At 49.3% G+C, this 16242-nt stretch overlaps 1 protein-coding gene across 1 annotated transcript in view; it reads right to left on the bottom strand.

Moving 5' to 3' along the window:
* Positions 1–16242, bottom strand: part of MDGA1 (MAM domain containing glycosylphosphatidylinositol anchor 1) — a 148318-nt gene that overhangs the window by 17038 nt on the left and 115038 nt on the right. Inside the window, exons 11-14 of the mRNA XM_009283748.1 lie at positions 13865–14042; positions 12751–12774; positions 5210–5362; positions 3866–4000 (exon numbers count right to left, since the gene is read on the bottom strand). Coding sequence (XP_009282023.1) covers positions 3866–4000; positions 5210–5362; positions 12751–12774; positions 13865–14042 — 490 coding nt within the window. The remainder of the gene's footprint in view (positions 1–3865; positions 4001–5209; positions 5363–12750; positions 12775–13864; positions 14043–16242) is intronic.

Raw genomic sequence — 16242 nt, 5'->3', positions numbered from 1 at the left:
AATCCACTGTGGTTGAAATTTCCTCGTCCCTCTGAGCAACCTTCCTCCTGCGGTCTGACCGTGAAGGCATCTCTTGCTGCAGGGTCTGCGAGAGCATCCAGCAGCGGGCAGGAGGCCGTGCAGATCATAACCTGGCTACCGCTAAGCTAGGAGACGTGAGAGAGAGGTGGCAGGGGACTGCGGTGGGAGCAGACATCGGGGACGCTGTCCCCTCAAAGCATCCCCCTTCCAGGCAGCCCCTGGGAAGGGAGGAAGAGGAGTCTGATGGCTGAAGCAAGGACTTGAGGATCTGCTCCCAGCTGTGATGCTGACTCACCAAGCGAACTCGACAAAGAGGCTCTTTGAACTTGGTGACTGGTCGCTGCCTGCCGTGGCTAGTTTCCTCTCCGGAACAAAGCAAGCAATTCCTTGTTTGATCTATCTGCGCCTGCCGCAAGCAAGACACCCTTGTTCTTGAATGCCTGGTGGAAACAGGATTTCTTTCCTTCCCCTCCCCCTGATTTTTGTGTTTGGGCTGGCAGGATCGTAGGGCAATGCAAATGCTCACTCCGGAGTGGGCCAGAGGAGGGAAAACCGATGACCAAATAACTCCAGAAGAATGGGAATTGCCTCCAGGGAGCTCCCCTTCACCCTGCTCTCTCGTCAGCTGAGAGATATTCAACATCACCCTGCTCTGCTAGTCACTGAATATTTTATACTATGGCTACAAACGCTCCATTTGTATTCTGTTTCTCTCTTTCGTCATATCTATTATAAACGAGTAGTGTCTGGTAACTCTCCCAGGGAAGATTTGCCTGGATGGCTATGGATATTTTACAGTCAAATTGTGAGAGTAAACCAGCTTTCAAGTTCTGTAGAGGGAGGAAAAAGGTAATAAAAGGGTTATTAAAAAAATAAATAAATGTCGGAATTTTATACAGCTTCTTTTCATAGTGACAGAGCTTCGGTTTGCTCCATGATGGAGCTGGAGCTGCTAGGAGAGGCATGGGCTGGGAGATGTCCTCTTGCTGGCACTGTCTGCCAGCAGGAGCAATCTGATACGCTCTTGCTAAGTGCTACGGCTGGCTCAGCAGGGCTGGCATCTGGCTTGGTGGGACTGGGCTGGCACTAGGTGAGCCAGGGGTTGGGGCCGTGTCTGCAGGCACCAGGGATGGCATCAAGGGAAGCAAGACATGGCCCAGGGTTGTAGCCACCCCATCTCTACCTTCATATTGTCGCATATGTGATACAGGTAGGAGGCCAGGGTCTGTCTCCTCATTTGACAGGAGAAGTCCTAGCGAGGAGCCCTGTATCTGAGAGGGGGCACTCTCCTCCAACCCAGGGCTAAAGAAGAGGAGCTGAAGAAACTTGCTTTGCCCTCAGGCAGGCTGCCACTTCCCCAGGGGACTCTGAGAGGACTTCAGCCACCAAGGGCATCGAACCTGGCACCATCCAAACGAGCTAAAGCTTTCTGGCAGGGTCTCACAACCTCCGCACAAGCAAAACCAGCCAGGGAGTAACCAACGTGCATTAGAAATGTAGATCAAGCCATTAGACCTGCTGGTGAAACAGAGTGTGTCCCAAACACGGGTTCGTTCGTGCCTGTGCAGGGATGAGGACAGCTATGCCAGAGTGCTGCCAGCGTGGCAGTAAGGAAGAAGACCAAGTAGTGTAAGAGTTAGTAAGTAGCATAGCAGGAATGATGAAAACCAGACAATTTTAGGATTACTAGGCAATCTGATTTTTCCTGGAGAGGTCTCATTTTCACCCTGGTGCCCCGATATGCAGAAGAGAAGCCAAAATGATTACAGAATACCATGACTGGCCATGAAAGAAACTCCAGAGTAGAGAGCAGGTACAAGGTACTGAATTTCAATTTGCAGACAGATATATTGTGGGTTCGCTAGACCAAGCCACTTATTCCACAGGACAAGAGAAAACGAACTTTTTCTCATTTCTTTCTCTCTCATTCTCTGACTCTATCTAGTCAGTCTAATTTTAAAATAATTTATTCGCTCTCAGCTCAGCAGCACCCACCCTGGAAATCATCATATGGCATTAAAGAGTCTATCCACCTTGCACAAATTTATCAGCCCCGTTGTGCAACAAGGGCAAAATGGGGAGCAGGCAGGGGCAGCAACATCGAGTATGAAGGGAAAAATCAACAGATATAAAAGGCGCCTGAAGCCAAGGAATAGAAAATGGCACTCAGTGTCTTTCTTAGGTCTTGGGAGTCACTATATCTTTTGCTCTGGGCAATTTGTGGGTGGAGCAAATGAATAAAGAGTTAAAATGCTAAAAGCCAAAAACCTGTAATGAATTGATTCCCTGGCATGTCCAGTCCACCCCATCTCCAGACAGACCACCACATGAGAGCTGTAAAACAGAGCTCTCTTCCAAAAGCAAGCAAAAGCTGAGGGACTTTTACTTTCCCTGTGAAATAAACTCGGAAATATGACACACAGCTGTATTCCTAAAGGCAACAAAGCAAGAGAGGCCTCCTCCCTCCACATCTTTCCTTGCCAGCCTCCCACCGGTCTGGGCGACCCTTCATTGCAATCACAAAGAAAGAGATCCCTTTCAAAGCCTCCGGGAGAAGACGTGCAGGAATTAGGCAGCAAGGCTGACTGACCACAACAGACAACTGCAGGGAACAAGGGAGTTTGCCAGACAGCATTAACAACTGGACTCTGCCAGCTAAGCAAGACCAGCAGGTCCAGGAAAACCTGGTGTGAACTAACACTGACAGTGCTCTGCCTGAGCAACCTGCCGCCGCCGGCGTGAAGACAGCACGGAGCAGCCTGTCTGCAGGGGGAATACAGGTGCGTGCAAACACCTCTGACCTAGCTGGGCTCCGAGTGCAGACAGCAAATACGAGCCCTCAGAGCAAAGACAGAGATGGAGACCTGCTCAGTGAACTGCAGCCGAGCCCTTACCCCCCCAGCACCCACAGGGTCAGGGTTTCAGCCTCGCCCCCACTGAGAAAAGGAGATCCCAGATTTTGCAGCTTAACCTCTCTGCTGTGCCACACGCACACAGAGACGTGATGGCTGGACTCAGGAGCATGTTCCCTCCCAATGACATCAACGATGCCAAGGCAGAGAGCTGTTAATTAACCCCGTTTATTGAAGGGCGGACACATTCCTGCCTGGGCTCTGATTTTTCAGTCAGGCTCCAGTCCAGCAGGTGATTAATAACCCAGCGTGCTGCGGGAAGAGTGCATCTATTATTCAAATTAATGAAATTATAATCAAGAGGTGACGAATTAGCAATTGCTCCTTGACTGGATATGGAAACTCATTAGCGTGCCAGGCACTTCTGGGGTGCTCGCTGCACTCGTAGGCTTACAGTTAGAGAGGGGGGAGTCAGGCAGAGCAGACAGCCCCTCGGCACGGCTGAGGCAACACACATCCTGCCCACCGCAAAATAGCTGCAGCCACTAAAGAGCCCTCTGATTCCACAAAGCCCCTCCATCTCCGTCTTCTCTCCAACAGACAGACTGTTCACCTGGCATCCCGCTGCCTGGACCAAGGTGGCTGTGGCCGTGATCAGGGGAAATGTGTGCACACGGGTACAAAGCTCCTTTTTGTGGAGGGTAGGGAGCCTTATGCTAGAGAAGGAGCGAGCCAGAGGGGAAGGGGTGATGGCTGACTGCAAGATACTGCCCCAAGGATGGGCTGCAACAGCCTCACAACCCTGACACTGCTGGGGTGTGGGTAAGGGACAAGTATCTGAAAGCAACAGCCCACCCTGACGCTTTGAGCACTGGAGTAGGACTCATGAATTGCTGGCCGCAGACTCATGAACGGCTGGGGGAGCAGAGGCTGGAGGTCGTCCCCTACAGCCCGCACTAGGCTGGGGTTACCCTTCCCCGGAGGGTACTCACCGATGTGCTTCCCGTACATGTGGTAGTAGAAGGAGACACAGTAATACTTGGCAGTAATGTTGTAGAGGGGGCTGATGAGCCGGGCTTTGTCTCCCGTAACCCGGGGCCGGGATGCCTCGATGAACATGTAATAACCTACAGAACGAGAGAGAAAGGTGGGGAAAGGCAGCGTGCACTGGGTCTCCCTCCCTGCAAGCGATGGGATGCCGGAGGCTGGGAGACCACTCCTCCTCTGAGAGACATGGCCTTGCTCTACCCATCCGCTCTGCACCCACTGTGATCCCGGCCAGAGACACTTGCAGGATGTCCCCAGTGCCTCCCCTGCCTCTGCAGTATTTAGGGGAGAGCAGGAGAGACGGGCATCAGCAGACCCGCTGTGAGCACATGCAGCAGATGAGTCCCTGAACATGCACACACACATCTGTCTGGGTGCAAAATGAGCCTTTCTCCTGCGGCCCAAGGAGCTCCAGAGCTGACTGCACTGTGCAAGGAGAAAACCAGAAGGAGGAGGGAGAAACCGTTCTAGACTAATTTCTCTGCCTCAAGCAGAGGGAGAGAGGATTCGGTATATCTGGCCTAAACAATATTGTTATCTAAAGAGAACAATACCAAAGTAGTTGTTAACAACCCAGGGAGGAATAGATTAGCTATTTAATTTGTTGGCATCATTTTCAATGCTCGATCAGGCTGGTGTACTGAACACTAATGGGAAAAGCCATTTCCTTAGCTGGCCATTGGATGTTTCCCATTTTTTCTGAGTTCAAAGATTTGTGCTTGCATACAAATTTACTTTCCTCATTAGAGAAAGGGGAAAGTAATATCCAGCTAAAATGGGAGCATGTACTCCATGCACGGCTAGCATGAGCAATACACACCACCAGTCTCCTCCAGCTAGAGGTGAGGCACTTGCTGCCACCCTGCAGGCAGCTCCCACCTGGTCTCTCATGCTCCTGCTTGGTACTAAGGAGATCTGTTTGCCTCCCCGAGACCTTCTTTGAGTAAACAGCTAGCTAAAACCAGCGGGGCCATTTCTAGGTGTTAGAGATGTTCTCCTACTTGTTTATCCTTTTTTGACTTCAAAACAAGCATCAAGTGGGACAAGGGCATTAGGCAGCAGGCAATTAGCTGGTAACAAGAACTAATGCTCACACTATTCCATTAAACAAAGTCGTGGGCGTTTTAATTGTGTGTTTAATGCCAATCAGTATCATGCAAATTTACTGCCTGCTCCCTGCACCCCGTGTGGAGGAGAAGCGTGTTGTGTGGAAAGCAGATCAGCACTGCACCAGCTCCCAGAGCCATAGGACTCCTGACAAGCCAAAAGAAACCCAGATGTGTGCCTACCCTCCGGCGTACCGCTGATGTCCGTAGGGGGCCCTGTGTTGACGGTGCGCTTGGGGTTCTGGGTCAGGGCGTTCTGCCGGGTCCAGTCGAAGTTGTCCATCTTGTCTTGCATGAAGCCACAGATCTTCTCGTCCTCAAAGCGGCAGGTGTTATCTGCGGGGAAGGGAAGGGGCTGGTCAGCTGCGGTTTTTCAAACCTCCTCCCCAAGGCTGCCTGGGTGCTTGCAGCAAGTTGCACAGCACTGCTGCACCACCACTGCGGCTCTGCATCAAGCTGGGGACAGATGGGCAGCCCCTGAGACCTCAGGAAGAGGCTGAAAAGGAATATATCCGTGATTAGTAAGATTATGGAAGGGTTAATCCAGGTTGATGGATGTGACAGTCTGACAAAATGGAAGAAGGCTATTAGGGCTAAAGAGAAAGAGAGATTCTGCTGGGAGGTCTGAGGGGCAAATGTAGAGGAGGGTAAAAAGAGCGTTGAAGGCAAACAGGACGCAAGGGCTTTTAAACCAGAACAACTTGATGGTAGAATAATTTCCCCAGGAGAGAGGAAAAAGCACCAGTAGATGACCCCCCTTTAGGCTATATATTAGACTAAACTATGGCACACATGAAGAAAATCAGCTGTGGAGAAGAGGTCAGCTCAGTGCCACAAAATGTGTCATTTAGCTAGAGTACATCCAATTTATACCAGTTAAAAGGCACATTTGATATTGCAGCTTATGCTGGTTCCCCTAATAAAATAAGTCATGTAGGTAAAAGATTTTTATGTAGGATCAACCACATGTGCATTAGGGCTTGGTTTTATTACCACCATAAGACAGTCACACCCTACAGCAGTATTGTAAGACAGGTGAAAAATCTTGTGCATAGACATAACCCAATATAGATTTGCAGAGATTGGAATGAATTGGACTTGACCTGGCTGAAGATGGTAACCTTTGTGGTAAAAAGGTAGTTCCTGAGCCACAAAAACAAAGGCCAAGAACCAGCTTTGCACTGCTGACACAGTAGGAGAGGGAAGGAGGAAACAGGCAGAAGAGAAAGAGAAAACAGGTCCAAGACCTGATGTGAAAATTGCTTTGTGTTCTGAAAGGTCCCTGGGCAGAAATCGGAGCTGGAGAATGGGCTGAGAGTGGGATCTCAGAGCTTGCGAGTGGCACAGACACAGTAAGCACAGATCTCTCTACTTTCTGCCTCCTTCCTTTCTGCAAGGTGTGCTATGAAACTGAAAGGTAAAGTACTTAAAGCCATGAAAGAACACATACAGAAAGGAAAACAAGGCTCTTGCTAAAGCCGTGGGATGTGCTAGAAACCTCATCCATGGCATGCTGGTGCAAGAGTCAACTTTTTGGCATTTACCCCCTGCACTGTTCCTGTTATCATGCCCAGATGAAGAGAAGCCCAAATGCCTACTTAGGCTCCTGCATTCCTGTATGGTGGTGGTTTGCTCTGGTTCCTGGGCAGGAGGCTCTTTGTCCTAGAATGGGTGACTCTGGCAGGACATGTAGGGCAGAGCAGGATCAGCAACCTATGGGCTGGATGCCAAGGATGGGATGGGCAAGGGAAGTTTTCTGCAATGCCAGGAACAAAATCTCCAGACATGGTACGTTGTGATGGTAAGGAGCTTCACACCTACCATGCACACCAAAATCTGCCGTATTGTACCAGAGAGGAGAGACTACCCATGAAATGAACAGCATCTTGACTCTGAGATGCTGCACTTCCCAGTTCCTACCCTGCAGCTAAGGTCCTCCCCATCCCCTCCCATTTGGAAATGAAAACGACAGTCATCCAAACAGACATCAAAAGCCTGCAGACCCCTATGGTAGGAAAATGGGGTCTCCACGCTGTTTTTCCCCCTTGCCTGTCTTCCTCCAGCATCCCACCAAAGCAGTAAGAAAAGAGGAGGCAGCCTGCTGCTGTGGCCCGCAAAAAGGTCTTCGCCACCACAGGTTGGGCACTGTGCTGCAAGCCACAGGCTTGGTTCGTGGACCAGGGCAGCTGGGTTTTCTGTAAGCTCAGTGGGAAACATCGCTCCTGCGAGCTGAGCACAGCCATCGGGAGCTTGGCTGGGCTGGCCACTTAACTGCTGATTAACCCTGGCTAAGTGCTTTCTGTTCAATCCGCTCATTTCTAATTAGCATCCTAATCCAAATTAGCCACTGCTTCGAAGTGCCGAGCACAGGGGGCCACATGGCAGCTGGAGCTGAAGGAGGAGGGAGAAGCAGGGAGTGGACGACGGGGCAGATGTCTGTGGGGTCTGAGGCAGGACAATTGTGTGGGCAGGGGGGCCCCTTTCATCCTCAGTGCAAGGAGATGGGGAAAAGGGTGAGAAAGCAGCTTTTAAGGGTCCTTCCCCAGCCCTCGTGGCTGAGAGGAGGGAGTTCATGGCTGCACCAGACACCTGCTGCACTGGTCCTCAGAGTGGCGGCTGGAGCCCACAAGCTTACTGATATTGCTGGGTTGGTCTAACACCCCAGCTTCTCTCCATCGGACCAAAGACAAACATTTGCGTGGCTCCAGCTCCCAGGCAGCCAGCTGCAGTTAGAAGACACAAGTTTTCTCTTACAATGGCATTACCCTACACAGCGGGATCCACTGTGACTATCCTTTTGCAATCAGAGGGACCGGGACGGTTTGCGCCTCTGACCCTGTTGCGCACGTGGACCTTCAGAGGAGAAAGGTGACATCTTTCTTCAGCACAAAATTCCCTTAACAGGGAATATCAGGTGGATATTCCTGAGAGATATATATAAAAAAATAAATAAATACATAAATAAATAAATATATATATAAAGCAGAGCTGAAAGTCGTAACACAGAGGCCAGCCAGGAAACTGATTGAGAGGGAGCAAACCCACAAAGGACAAGGCATAGAAACCAAAGGAGAGGCAGATTAAGGAGAAAGCCCAAGCTCAGGTGGAGATCAGAGAGAGCTGTGCAAGACAGGAGGACTGAAGACAGTATTCCCAGCTTAGCGCCAAGGCCTGGTTGTGCCAGCTGATGGACTACTGTGCCTCATTTGTAAGAAGCCCAACACCCATGGGATGAGACTGCTCAGAGAAGACGACTCAAAAGCTTGGAGAGAGCTCTTTTAATGCCAAAACAGGGCCCTGACTCCATCCTCTCCTCTCACTCAGATGCAGCTACGTCCAGAAGGCAATACTTCTAGCAGAGAGCATAAAATGGAGAAGGGTCCTATGCACCACAGATACCACAACATGATCAGGCTTACGTGCAACACCATTTGCTGTGCAGGAGTTTATAACTACAGCACATTGCCTCTGCTTAGCTTGGGATCTCAAGGCACTTTGCAACAACTAATGAACAAGGCTTTTTAACATCTCTATGAGGTAGCAATGCCTCTTTCTATATATCTCCAGCATTACATGTGGGAAAACAGATGCACAAAAGTATAGAGAGACACATTTAAGGTCACAGTAGGCTGTTGCCAAAGCTGGAAACAGAACCCAAGTACTCTGACTCCTGGTCCTTTGGTTTAAAACAAGCCACAGGAAGGCAAAGCTCTGGCATTTCTCTGAGCTAGAAGTGGAGGTGCCCAGAATAAGTAGGATATGTTCTGCGTGGTTTGGGACACTGCCAGCACGTCATCTCTGGATGGTTATCAGCAAGGCTCACCAGGAGAAACCTGGCAGATCCAGCCGAAAAGAAAACCTTTAAATGACCTGCTGTGTATCAGAGGCCACAGCAGTGATCTAACTGTTGACCTCGGCTCTGTGAAGCAAACCTTCTTGCAGACTGTGAGTGTGACCGTCTGCCAGGGATCCTGGCTCAGCACTGCGGTGCAAAGGAAGCTTCCTGTTTAAAAATTAAACAGTGGATTTAAATATTGAACACAGAAGTTGTTCTCTGGATTGTTAGAGGCAAGGTGGAGGTGGCAGGGGAGCTGGTTCCTCAAAGGCTGGAGTTAGCGCTGCCTTCACCAAACAGATTTCCTTGGCAGGCTTTGCAGTGGCAGCAGCTCAAAGTGCAGAGATGTTTGCTCCCAGTTACAGACACCTCCCTGCACTTCCAGGGGAGGGACCCTCTGCCGTGGCTAATAGCATTTCTTGTTGTTTTGCCTTCTTGAGAAACATAACGGAGGTTTTCATCTCAAGTCCTTAGGGGGAAGCCATCCCTGGTCCTGAAATGCTGGCTGCCAGATGAATGCAAAAAATAATAATCCTATTCTAGCTGCAGACTACGGATGAATAGCAGATGGAATGCACTTGAATAAAATTGCCTTCGTCATTTAGCTGTGGTCTGATGACTGAAACTGGCTTGGAGCATAAGGGACCATGCTCCGAGCCTCAGCTCTGTTGCAGACCTGCTGCGTGACCCACAGGCTATCACCTTCTCTCTGGAGATCAGTTTCCCTATCTAGAAGATGAAGACAATGAAAACTGTATTGCAACCTCAAAGTACGTTGGGATCTAAGAAACAGCATTTAACAGCCTTTTCCATGGTAAGTTTCTAAAGCATTTATAACCACTAATGGAAGCAAGCTTCACAATACTGTAACTGTTTGGGTCATACTGGATTGCCATCTGCTTTAATATCTCCACCTGCGACAAGGGGATAATACTGTCCAGACAATCCTATTTGCCATCACGATACAAGGAATTGGTGGCAGTCACCTTTTTTAACTTTTGCGTTACACACTTTCCTGAGGAATGGGCACTGATTTGAGGAATCCAACTGTAAACACCAGGCTCACATCTCATTCCCACATGTTCATACCGGGGCAACAAGCTCAGATTCCTCTGGACTATGAGGCGTTATCAGAGACAGGACACACAAGCACTAGACAGTAAGCAATGAGCCAGGGTAATCTACCACAACCAGGATCTGGTATTGATCACCACCCACCGTGCTTGTCCATGATCCCAAAACATTTTAGCACCACACACGGCCAGACTGCAGATATATGAGAAATAGTGTTGCTGCTCTGGAAGGGCAAGACACACTGGCTAAGAGGAAAAACCCCCAGCAATCCCATATGCTTCTTAATGCCCTCACCACCAAGGCTGCAAGGCTACATCTGCTAGAACCAGGGAAACCAAACCATCCACCGCTGATGAGCTCGAATAGCTTGCGGGGCAGCACTGCAGGGTTTGGGTTAGAAAGTGAAGCCTATATCCAAATGAAATTGCAGGGGAGAGGTAAGAAAGACAGAGCAGATCCCCCAGCACTGGAATTTAGTCATGACATTAAAATGATCAGTTATTCTAAGAGATCTTTAAGGTAATACTTTATAATTAAGATAATTCTAAGACAGTTTTTTAAAGATAAATTCTGGGTTTTAGAACCAGATTAACTGATTTTTAAGAGTTACGGTCAGTCTTACTGCTAACCTCTAAATATTCAAAATCCTCAATGTCTTTTGTTCGCTTCCTCGGCTTTTACTTTGCTTTTGCTTTGTAACCCCAGTACCTGGTTCTGTAACCATGCCACATGCATGCCTGCCCCAATATCATTAACATCTTATTAGGCTGAGAGAGAAAATGCATGAAGAAATAATTGTATTAAGTGACTCTCAGAGTTTGTAAATTAATCACCATTGTGCACGCCCTTGGATCAGGCTGCCAGAGGTATTAATCATCTAATCTTTGCCTTTCACTTGAGAGCTCTCAATGTTTGCTCCCAGAATTTGGCTGGGCAGCTTAGCGTGAGGATACCTTTACAATCCTGTTCCAATCCTTTTCCCTGAGGGTGGTGGTAGCAGGGGAAGTGGGAAAATAAGAGGCAGTAGCAGGGATTTCCATATTACTGGGATGAGAGTCTGGGAACTGAGCTGTGGCCCAGAGACAGAGCTAAGAGCCTTTGGGCTCGTATGTCACTGGCAGCAGGTCTGAAAGGAAGGGGCATCTCTGAAAGCAAGTGTGCTGGGTGCAACTTCAGGCAGTCGATCTCAAGGCGTGAACTCACGGGCAAGACCCTGATGACTGGCCCAGAGGTCCCAACATTCAGCAGAGGCTGGGTAACTTGTGTCAAGGAGGAACCCTAAGTGTTGGGTTTACTGCATGAAAATACAAGCGTGGATGAGTTATCCTCCACCATAGACAAATTTCATGCAGTCGTTCTGGTCTCAGTCAAGCTGCCAAAGCAACCCCAGGCGAGCAGTCTGAAGGCTCAGTTTACAAAGGCCCAAAGAGATTGATACAATTAGGACCGAAGTTGCTCTGGCTTTACCAGTGATTTATGTAGTGTAAAAGCAAGTGGCAAAAAGCCAGATTTTGTCACTTCCTCCTGCAGGCTGGGATGCTTGCCTCCTTGAGCGAGCACCGAGGGACACATTCTGGAGTGGGTCCCTGGTAATACGCTCAGTGTTTCCCAGTGAGTCTTCCATGGAGGATGTTTAAAGAGGATCAGAAAGTGGGGAAAAGCAAAGCAAAGGGAATCAGGAATTAGAACTACAAAATCCCTCTGACTCTATAAGAAGCTCCTGCTCTCAGGCAGAGTATGGTTCATCCAACCATCCTCAGACTGTGAACTTGCAAGAGTGAATGCCTTGTGGCTGCCTTAACAAGATAAGCTGATTCCTGGCTGCCGTTGCCTAATCCTGGCTTCTCCTTCCCACTTGCTACCCTGCAGTGCAGCAGTAGCACTTGCCTACACATACACAGAGTAATAGATAAAAAGACTGTATAATAGATATTACACAGAGTAATAGATAAAAAGACTGAATGCTGACTCAGCAGCTGGAAACAGCGAGAAAGAAACAGCTACATGGAAACACCTGCTCCTCATGGACCACCACCAAGTAGTCTGCCCATCTCTGCCCAAGAGCTTTGCCTGGGCTTATACCCAACAATCGAAGCAAAGGGACTTTGTTTCATCCCTGAAGATCACTCCACCACTACTTACAGCACGCTAGAGATCCTCTTTTATGCTCGATGGGCACCATCACGTTCTTGTTAAAGAAAGACCATTGTTCTGAGACGTTGTGTATTCTGCTCTCAACATCGATGGGAACTCTGGGTGCTTAATAAAGATGGGCCTGCATCTTGACAGGAATGACCAGAAGGTAAATAAGCAAGTAAACAGTGATGACACTGGAGGGAAAGAAGAAAGGGGCTATGCTCAAGGAGTTTGCAAGAATAACCAGATCTGACCTGGAGAATGCTCCATACCAGCCTGCAGAGATGTCAAGTGGTATCTTTCCTGGTCAGAAGAGGATGGGGGATATACGTTCCTCAAACACAGATATTTTGGGGAACATTTAATAACCTGCTTACTGGATGCAGACTGCTAGTGTTAGGGGGAGGGTGGGTTCAAGATCACAGCCTATCCAGTCAGAGAGATACCAGGTGTGAGTGGGAGGCATATCTCTGGTGTATATCTTCCGGCAATAACTCAAGGTACAACAAATGGCATTACTTACTGGAAGCATTAGTGTACGCAATTTCATCCTCTTTTGGGCAAAAAGATTTGGCAAAGCCAGCTGTGTATTCCAGCTGTTTGGCTTTCCTGATCTGCTGGAGCACTTGACTAACATGCATTACATTCAAAACATAATTACAAAGGTCTTGTTGCTTACCTGTTGGGTTGGGATAGTTGATTGCTGGAAGAGGAAACAGAAAAACAAGTCAGAACAGCTAGTACTCCCTCAAATTGCAAATCACAATCAAAGTGTGAAAATAAAACAAACACATCAAGAAAGGTCATAGATGCACAAATCTCCTAGCAGCATCCCTGTGAAACAGCAGTACTCGGTGTCTGCGTTGGTGATGGAACAAGATGCTGACTCTCTGATCCAAGCAGCAACAGACCTTAAGAAAACTCCACCTAAGGGGTGATCCCAGGATTGCACAGGAGAACCCTTCTGGCAACACAAGCAGTTTCTTTCTGGAGCACCCACTGGGATAGCACCCACTTAGATACCAAAGCTTGGTATCTAAGGGGGACATCAAAACAGTTTGAGACACTGTGGAAGTTTGAGACAACAGGTATGCTGGGGACACCAGACACATTGTCACTCCACAGGACAAGAGGGTTGTGTGAAATCATACAAATGTAGGAGGAGGCAGATCTGTACTTTCTGCTGAAATACAGCATACAATCTCCTGAGGGGAGTAAAGAAATCATAGGGTTGTGGGAACGGGGAGCGTTATGAGCTGTTGGGATGCTGGGGAGAGAAGCATGGTCAATGTGTATCAATGGGATGATCTGAGATTCAGGGTATTGGACAGAGCAACAGGTTTACTAGCGACTAGTCAGGAAAGGAACTGTGCATTCAGCTCTGGAAAGAACTGAAGCCCCCTGAAGTCCTCTTAATTTTATGGGCATGTGGCTAGTACGCAGTGTCCAGAGGCTGTCCTCTGAAGTACGCCATTGTGCCACAGGAGGCTGCAGCATGGCTTGACTGGGGACTGGGGTTTTGGGGCTCTGCTGCCCAGAGAGTAAAGAGTGCAAGTCAGAGCTGCTGAGTGAAGGATGAGTGGAGATTTGCCCTCAGAGGTCTCTACCTATTGCTCTGCATTGATGGCAACAGCCAAAATACGGCCAAACGTGATAGCACTGTGCCATCAAAACTCCATAGAGCAGAGAGATCCACGCAAGGGCCACAGGAGACAACGTCTATGCATGCCCATGTCCCTAGGCCTGAGGCTCGGACCTGCTCTCGTAGCCAGGACCGAGGAGGAGACACCTACGTTCCATGTACCGGATGATGCGGGCAGCCATATCTCCAGCCCCAAAGCTGGTGATGGGCGTCAGGCGAACTTCATAGCTCTGAGGCACTTTCAGATTGGGCAAGATGTGCTCCAGCAACAGGCCTTTCTCCATTTTCTGCACAGGAATGAAGGTTTGGATGGTGTTTCTCTGAGCCAGCTGCATAGAAAAAGAACCCACAGTGTTATGAAAATCCTGAAACTGGAAACCTGAGGGATCCTATCCACCATCTAACACCCTATTCCTCCTCTTCCTATACAGACAAGTACACCTGGTTTATCAATGAGATCTTCATGCAGAACTGGTTTGAAAATTCCCACCCCTGGTACAGAACAGTGATCAGGAGCCTGAGCTCTCCCTGAGGGAAGCCTTGGGGGTCCTCCTGGCTGGGGGGACAACTTGAACTACGGGTCCTGGAGCAACTCTGTGTTGGAACCGATGTCTCCAAGAGGGGAGGAATGAACCCAGCTCACCTCCATTAGTGCACCAAGGTCCTGTACATACACAGTGTGGCATTTTGCCAAGATACCCTTCAGTTCACAATCACTGCTGCAGAATTCATTCATTTGCTGCCTGGGCCCTGTGGCATTTCATTTGGTGCCTCACTAGGACCTGTCTACTGCCATGCTTCCTCAGCACCCTTCCACATGATCCACCCTTGAATCCTAGCCCACGCTGCCTCCACAGACCAGAGCAAGGGGTCTAGTTCAAGTCAGTGTCACCCATAGGCTCCCCCTTTCTCTGGTGCCCACTGAGGAAAGAGCTGAACCACGGTAGCTGAACCATACCAGCCTGAACATTGTTCAGTCTGCTAAGGCAGCAGGGAAGTTTCAAGAAAACAATGGGAAAAATATCACTGTCAAAATCACCACCACTAAAAATGATGAATTACGTGTCAGTGAAACTTCCCTGCCACAGTCATGCTTGCTTGGCGGGGGAAGGACAAGAACAAGGATTGCATTGTGAAGATACAGTTTCTCGCCTGTTGCTGTGCAGTGCCTGGATCCTTGTGGCAAGATTTGGTCTTGATATGTTATTGGGGATGATAGTCCTGGTAAAAAGACCTTTGGCAGGGCTTTCCATGGCCCAGTGTTCACTGTCCCAGACACTAAGCCTCCCCCTGCCTTTGATATATTCTCTAGGCTGACAGGTTTCATCACAAAGGCAATTCTCCTGATAGGCAGGCTCAGTGCTTGTCATTAACTCCGAAGCTACTGGATGACTGGTACAGGGATGCAGGGAGGAAGGTTTACAGCAAATCTGTCAGTGTGGAGAGTGTGGGGCAAGAAGATGGAGCGAGGGCACGGCAGGAGCAAAGGCCGTCAGCAAGGCAGGGCAGAGGAGCAATGCAGATGTGGTGCTTGGTAAAAACAGGCACATGCAATCCCTCCTCTGCCTGCCTCCAGCCCTAATGTATATAACCGTAAGCTCAAACTCAGAAGCAATGGCTGTCACTAGAGAGCTTGTCGTGCTGGAGCCCTGTTCATTTCCAACATGGCCAGGACCCACCTCCTCACCTGAGTTGATCTGCCCACAGTTTGGACGGTGTTCCCAAGTGAATGGGAAGGGCTGGACCAGATCCTGCCATGGTACTGTGTCGGGGCAGGGACTGGCTCCTGGGAATCCGTGGCTGCACATAGTTCTCACAGTGAACAACAACTTTGTACCTGTCTTACAGATTGTACCTAAAAGAGACCTTTGTACCTAAGCAGATCAGGGTGCAAGTTGCTTGAGGAACTGCTTTCTGCACCCTCTTCTTTCTCCTCCTCCCCCAGGCAAAATGGGTCAGAGGGCCGGGAACTGCTCCGGTGCCTTCGCCCAGCTCAGTGCCTTCCCACAAGGCACCTGGGAGCAGTCCCAGCGGGCAGGACCAGGGTTGTGCCTCTGGGAACCAAGCATGAACTTGGCACTGTGATGCTGCCAGGATCCATTCGTATCAACAACGCCCCATCTGCACGCACGCAAGCTGGGTGCTGATCTGTTGTGGTTTAACCCGGCAGGCAGCTAAACACCACACAGCCGTTCGCTCACTCCCCCTGCCAGTGGGATGGGGGAGAGAATTGAGGGGAAAAAAAAAGAGTAAAATTCGTGGGTTGAGGTAAAGACAGTTTAATAGGACAGAAAAGGAAAGGAAAATAGTAATAATAATGATGATAAAAGAATATACAAAATAAGTGATGCACAATGCAATTGCTCACCACCCACTGACCGATGCCCAGACAGTTCCTGAGCAGTGGTCGCTGCCCCCCGGCCAACTCCCCCCCGTTTATATACTGAGCATGACGTCACATGGTATGGAATGTCCCTTTGGCCAGTTTGGGTCAGCTGTCCTGGCTGTGCCCCCTCCCAGCTGTTTGGG

Source organism: Aptenodytes forsteri, unplaced genomic scaffold, assembly GCF_000699145.1.
Source record: "Aptenodytes forsteri isolate BGI_AS27 unplaced genomic scaffold, ASM69914v1 Scaffold309, whole genome shotgun sequence".
NCBI classification, from domain to species: domain Eukaryota; kingdom Metazoa; phylum Chordata; class Aves; order Sphenisciformes; family Spheniscidae; genus Aptenodytes; species Aptenodytes forsteri.
Note: the sequence above shows the minus strand (reverse complement) of the source record. Positions and strands in the feature narration are given on the sequence as shown.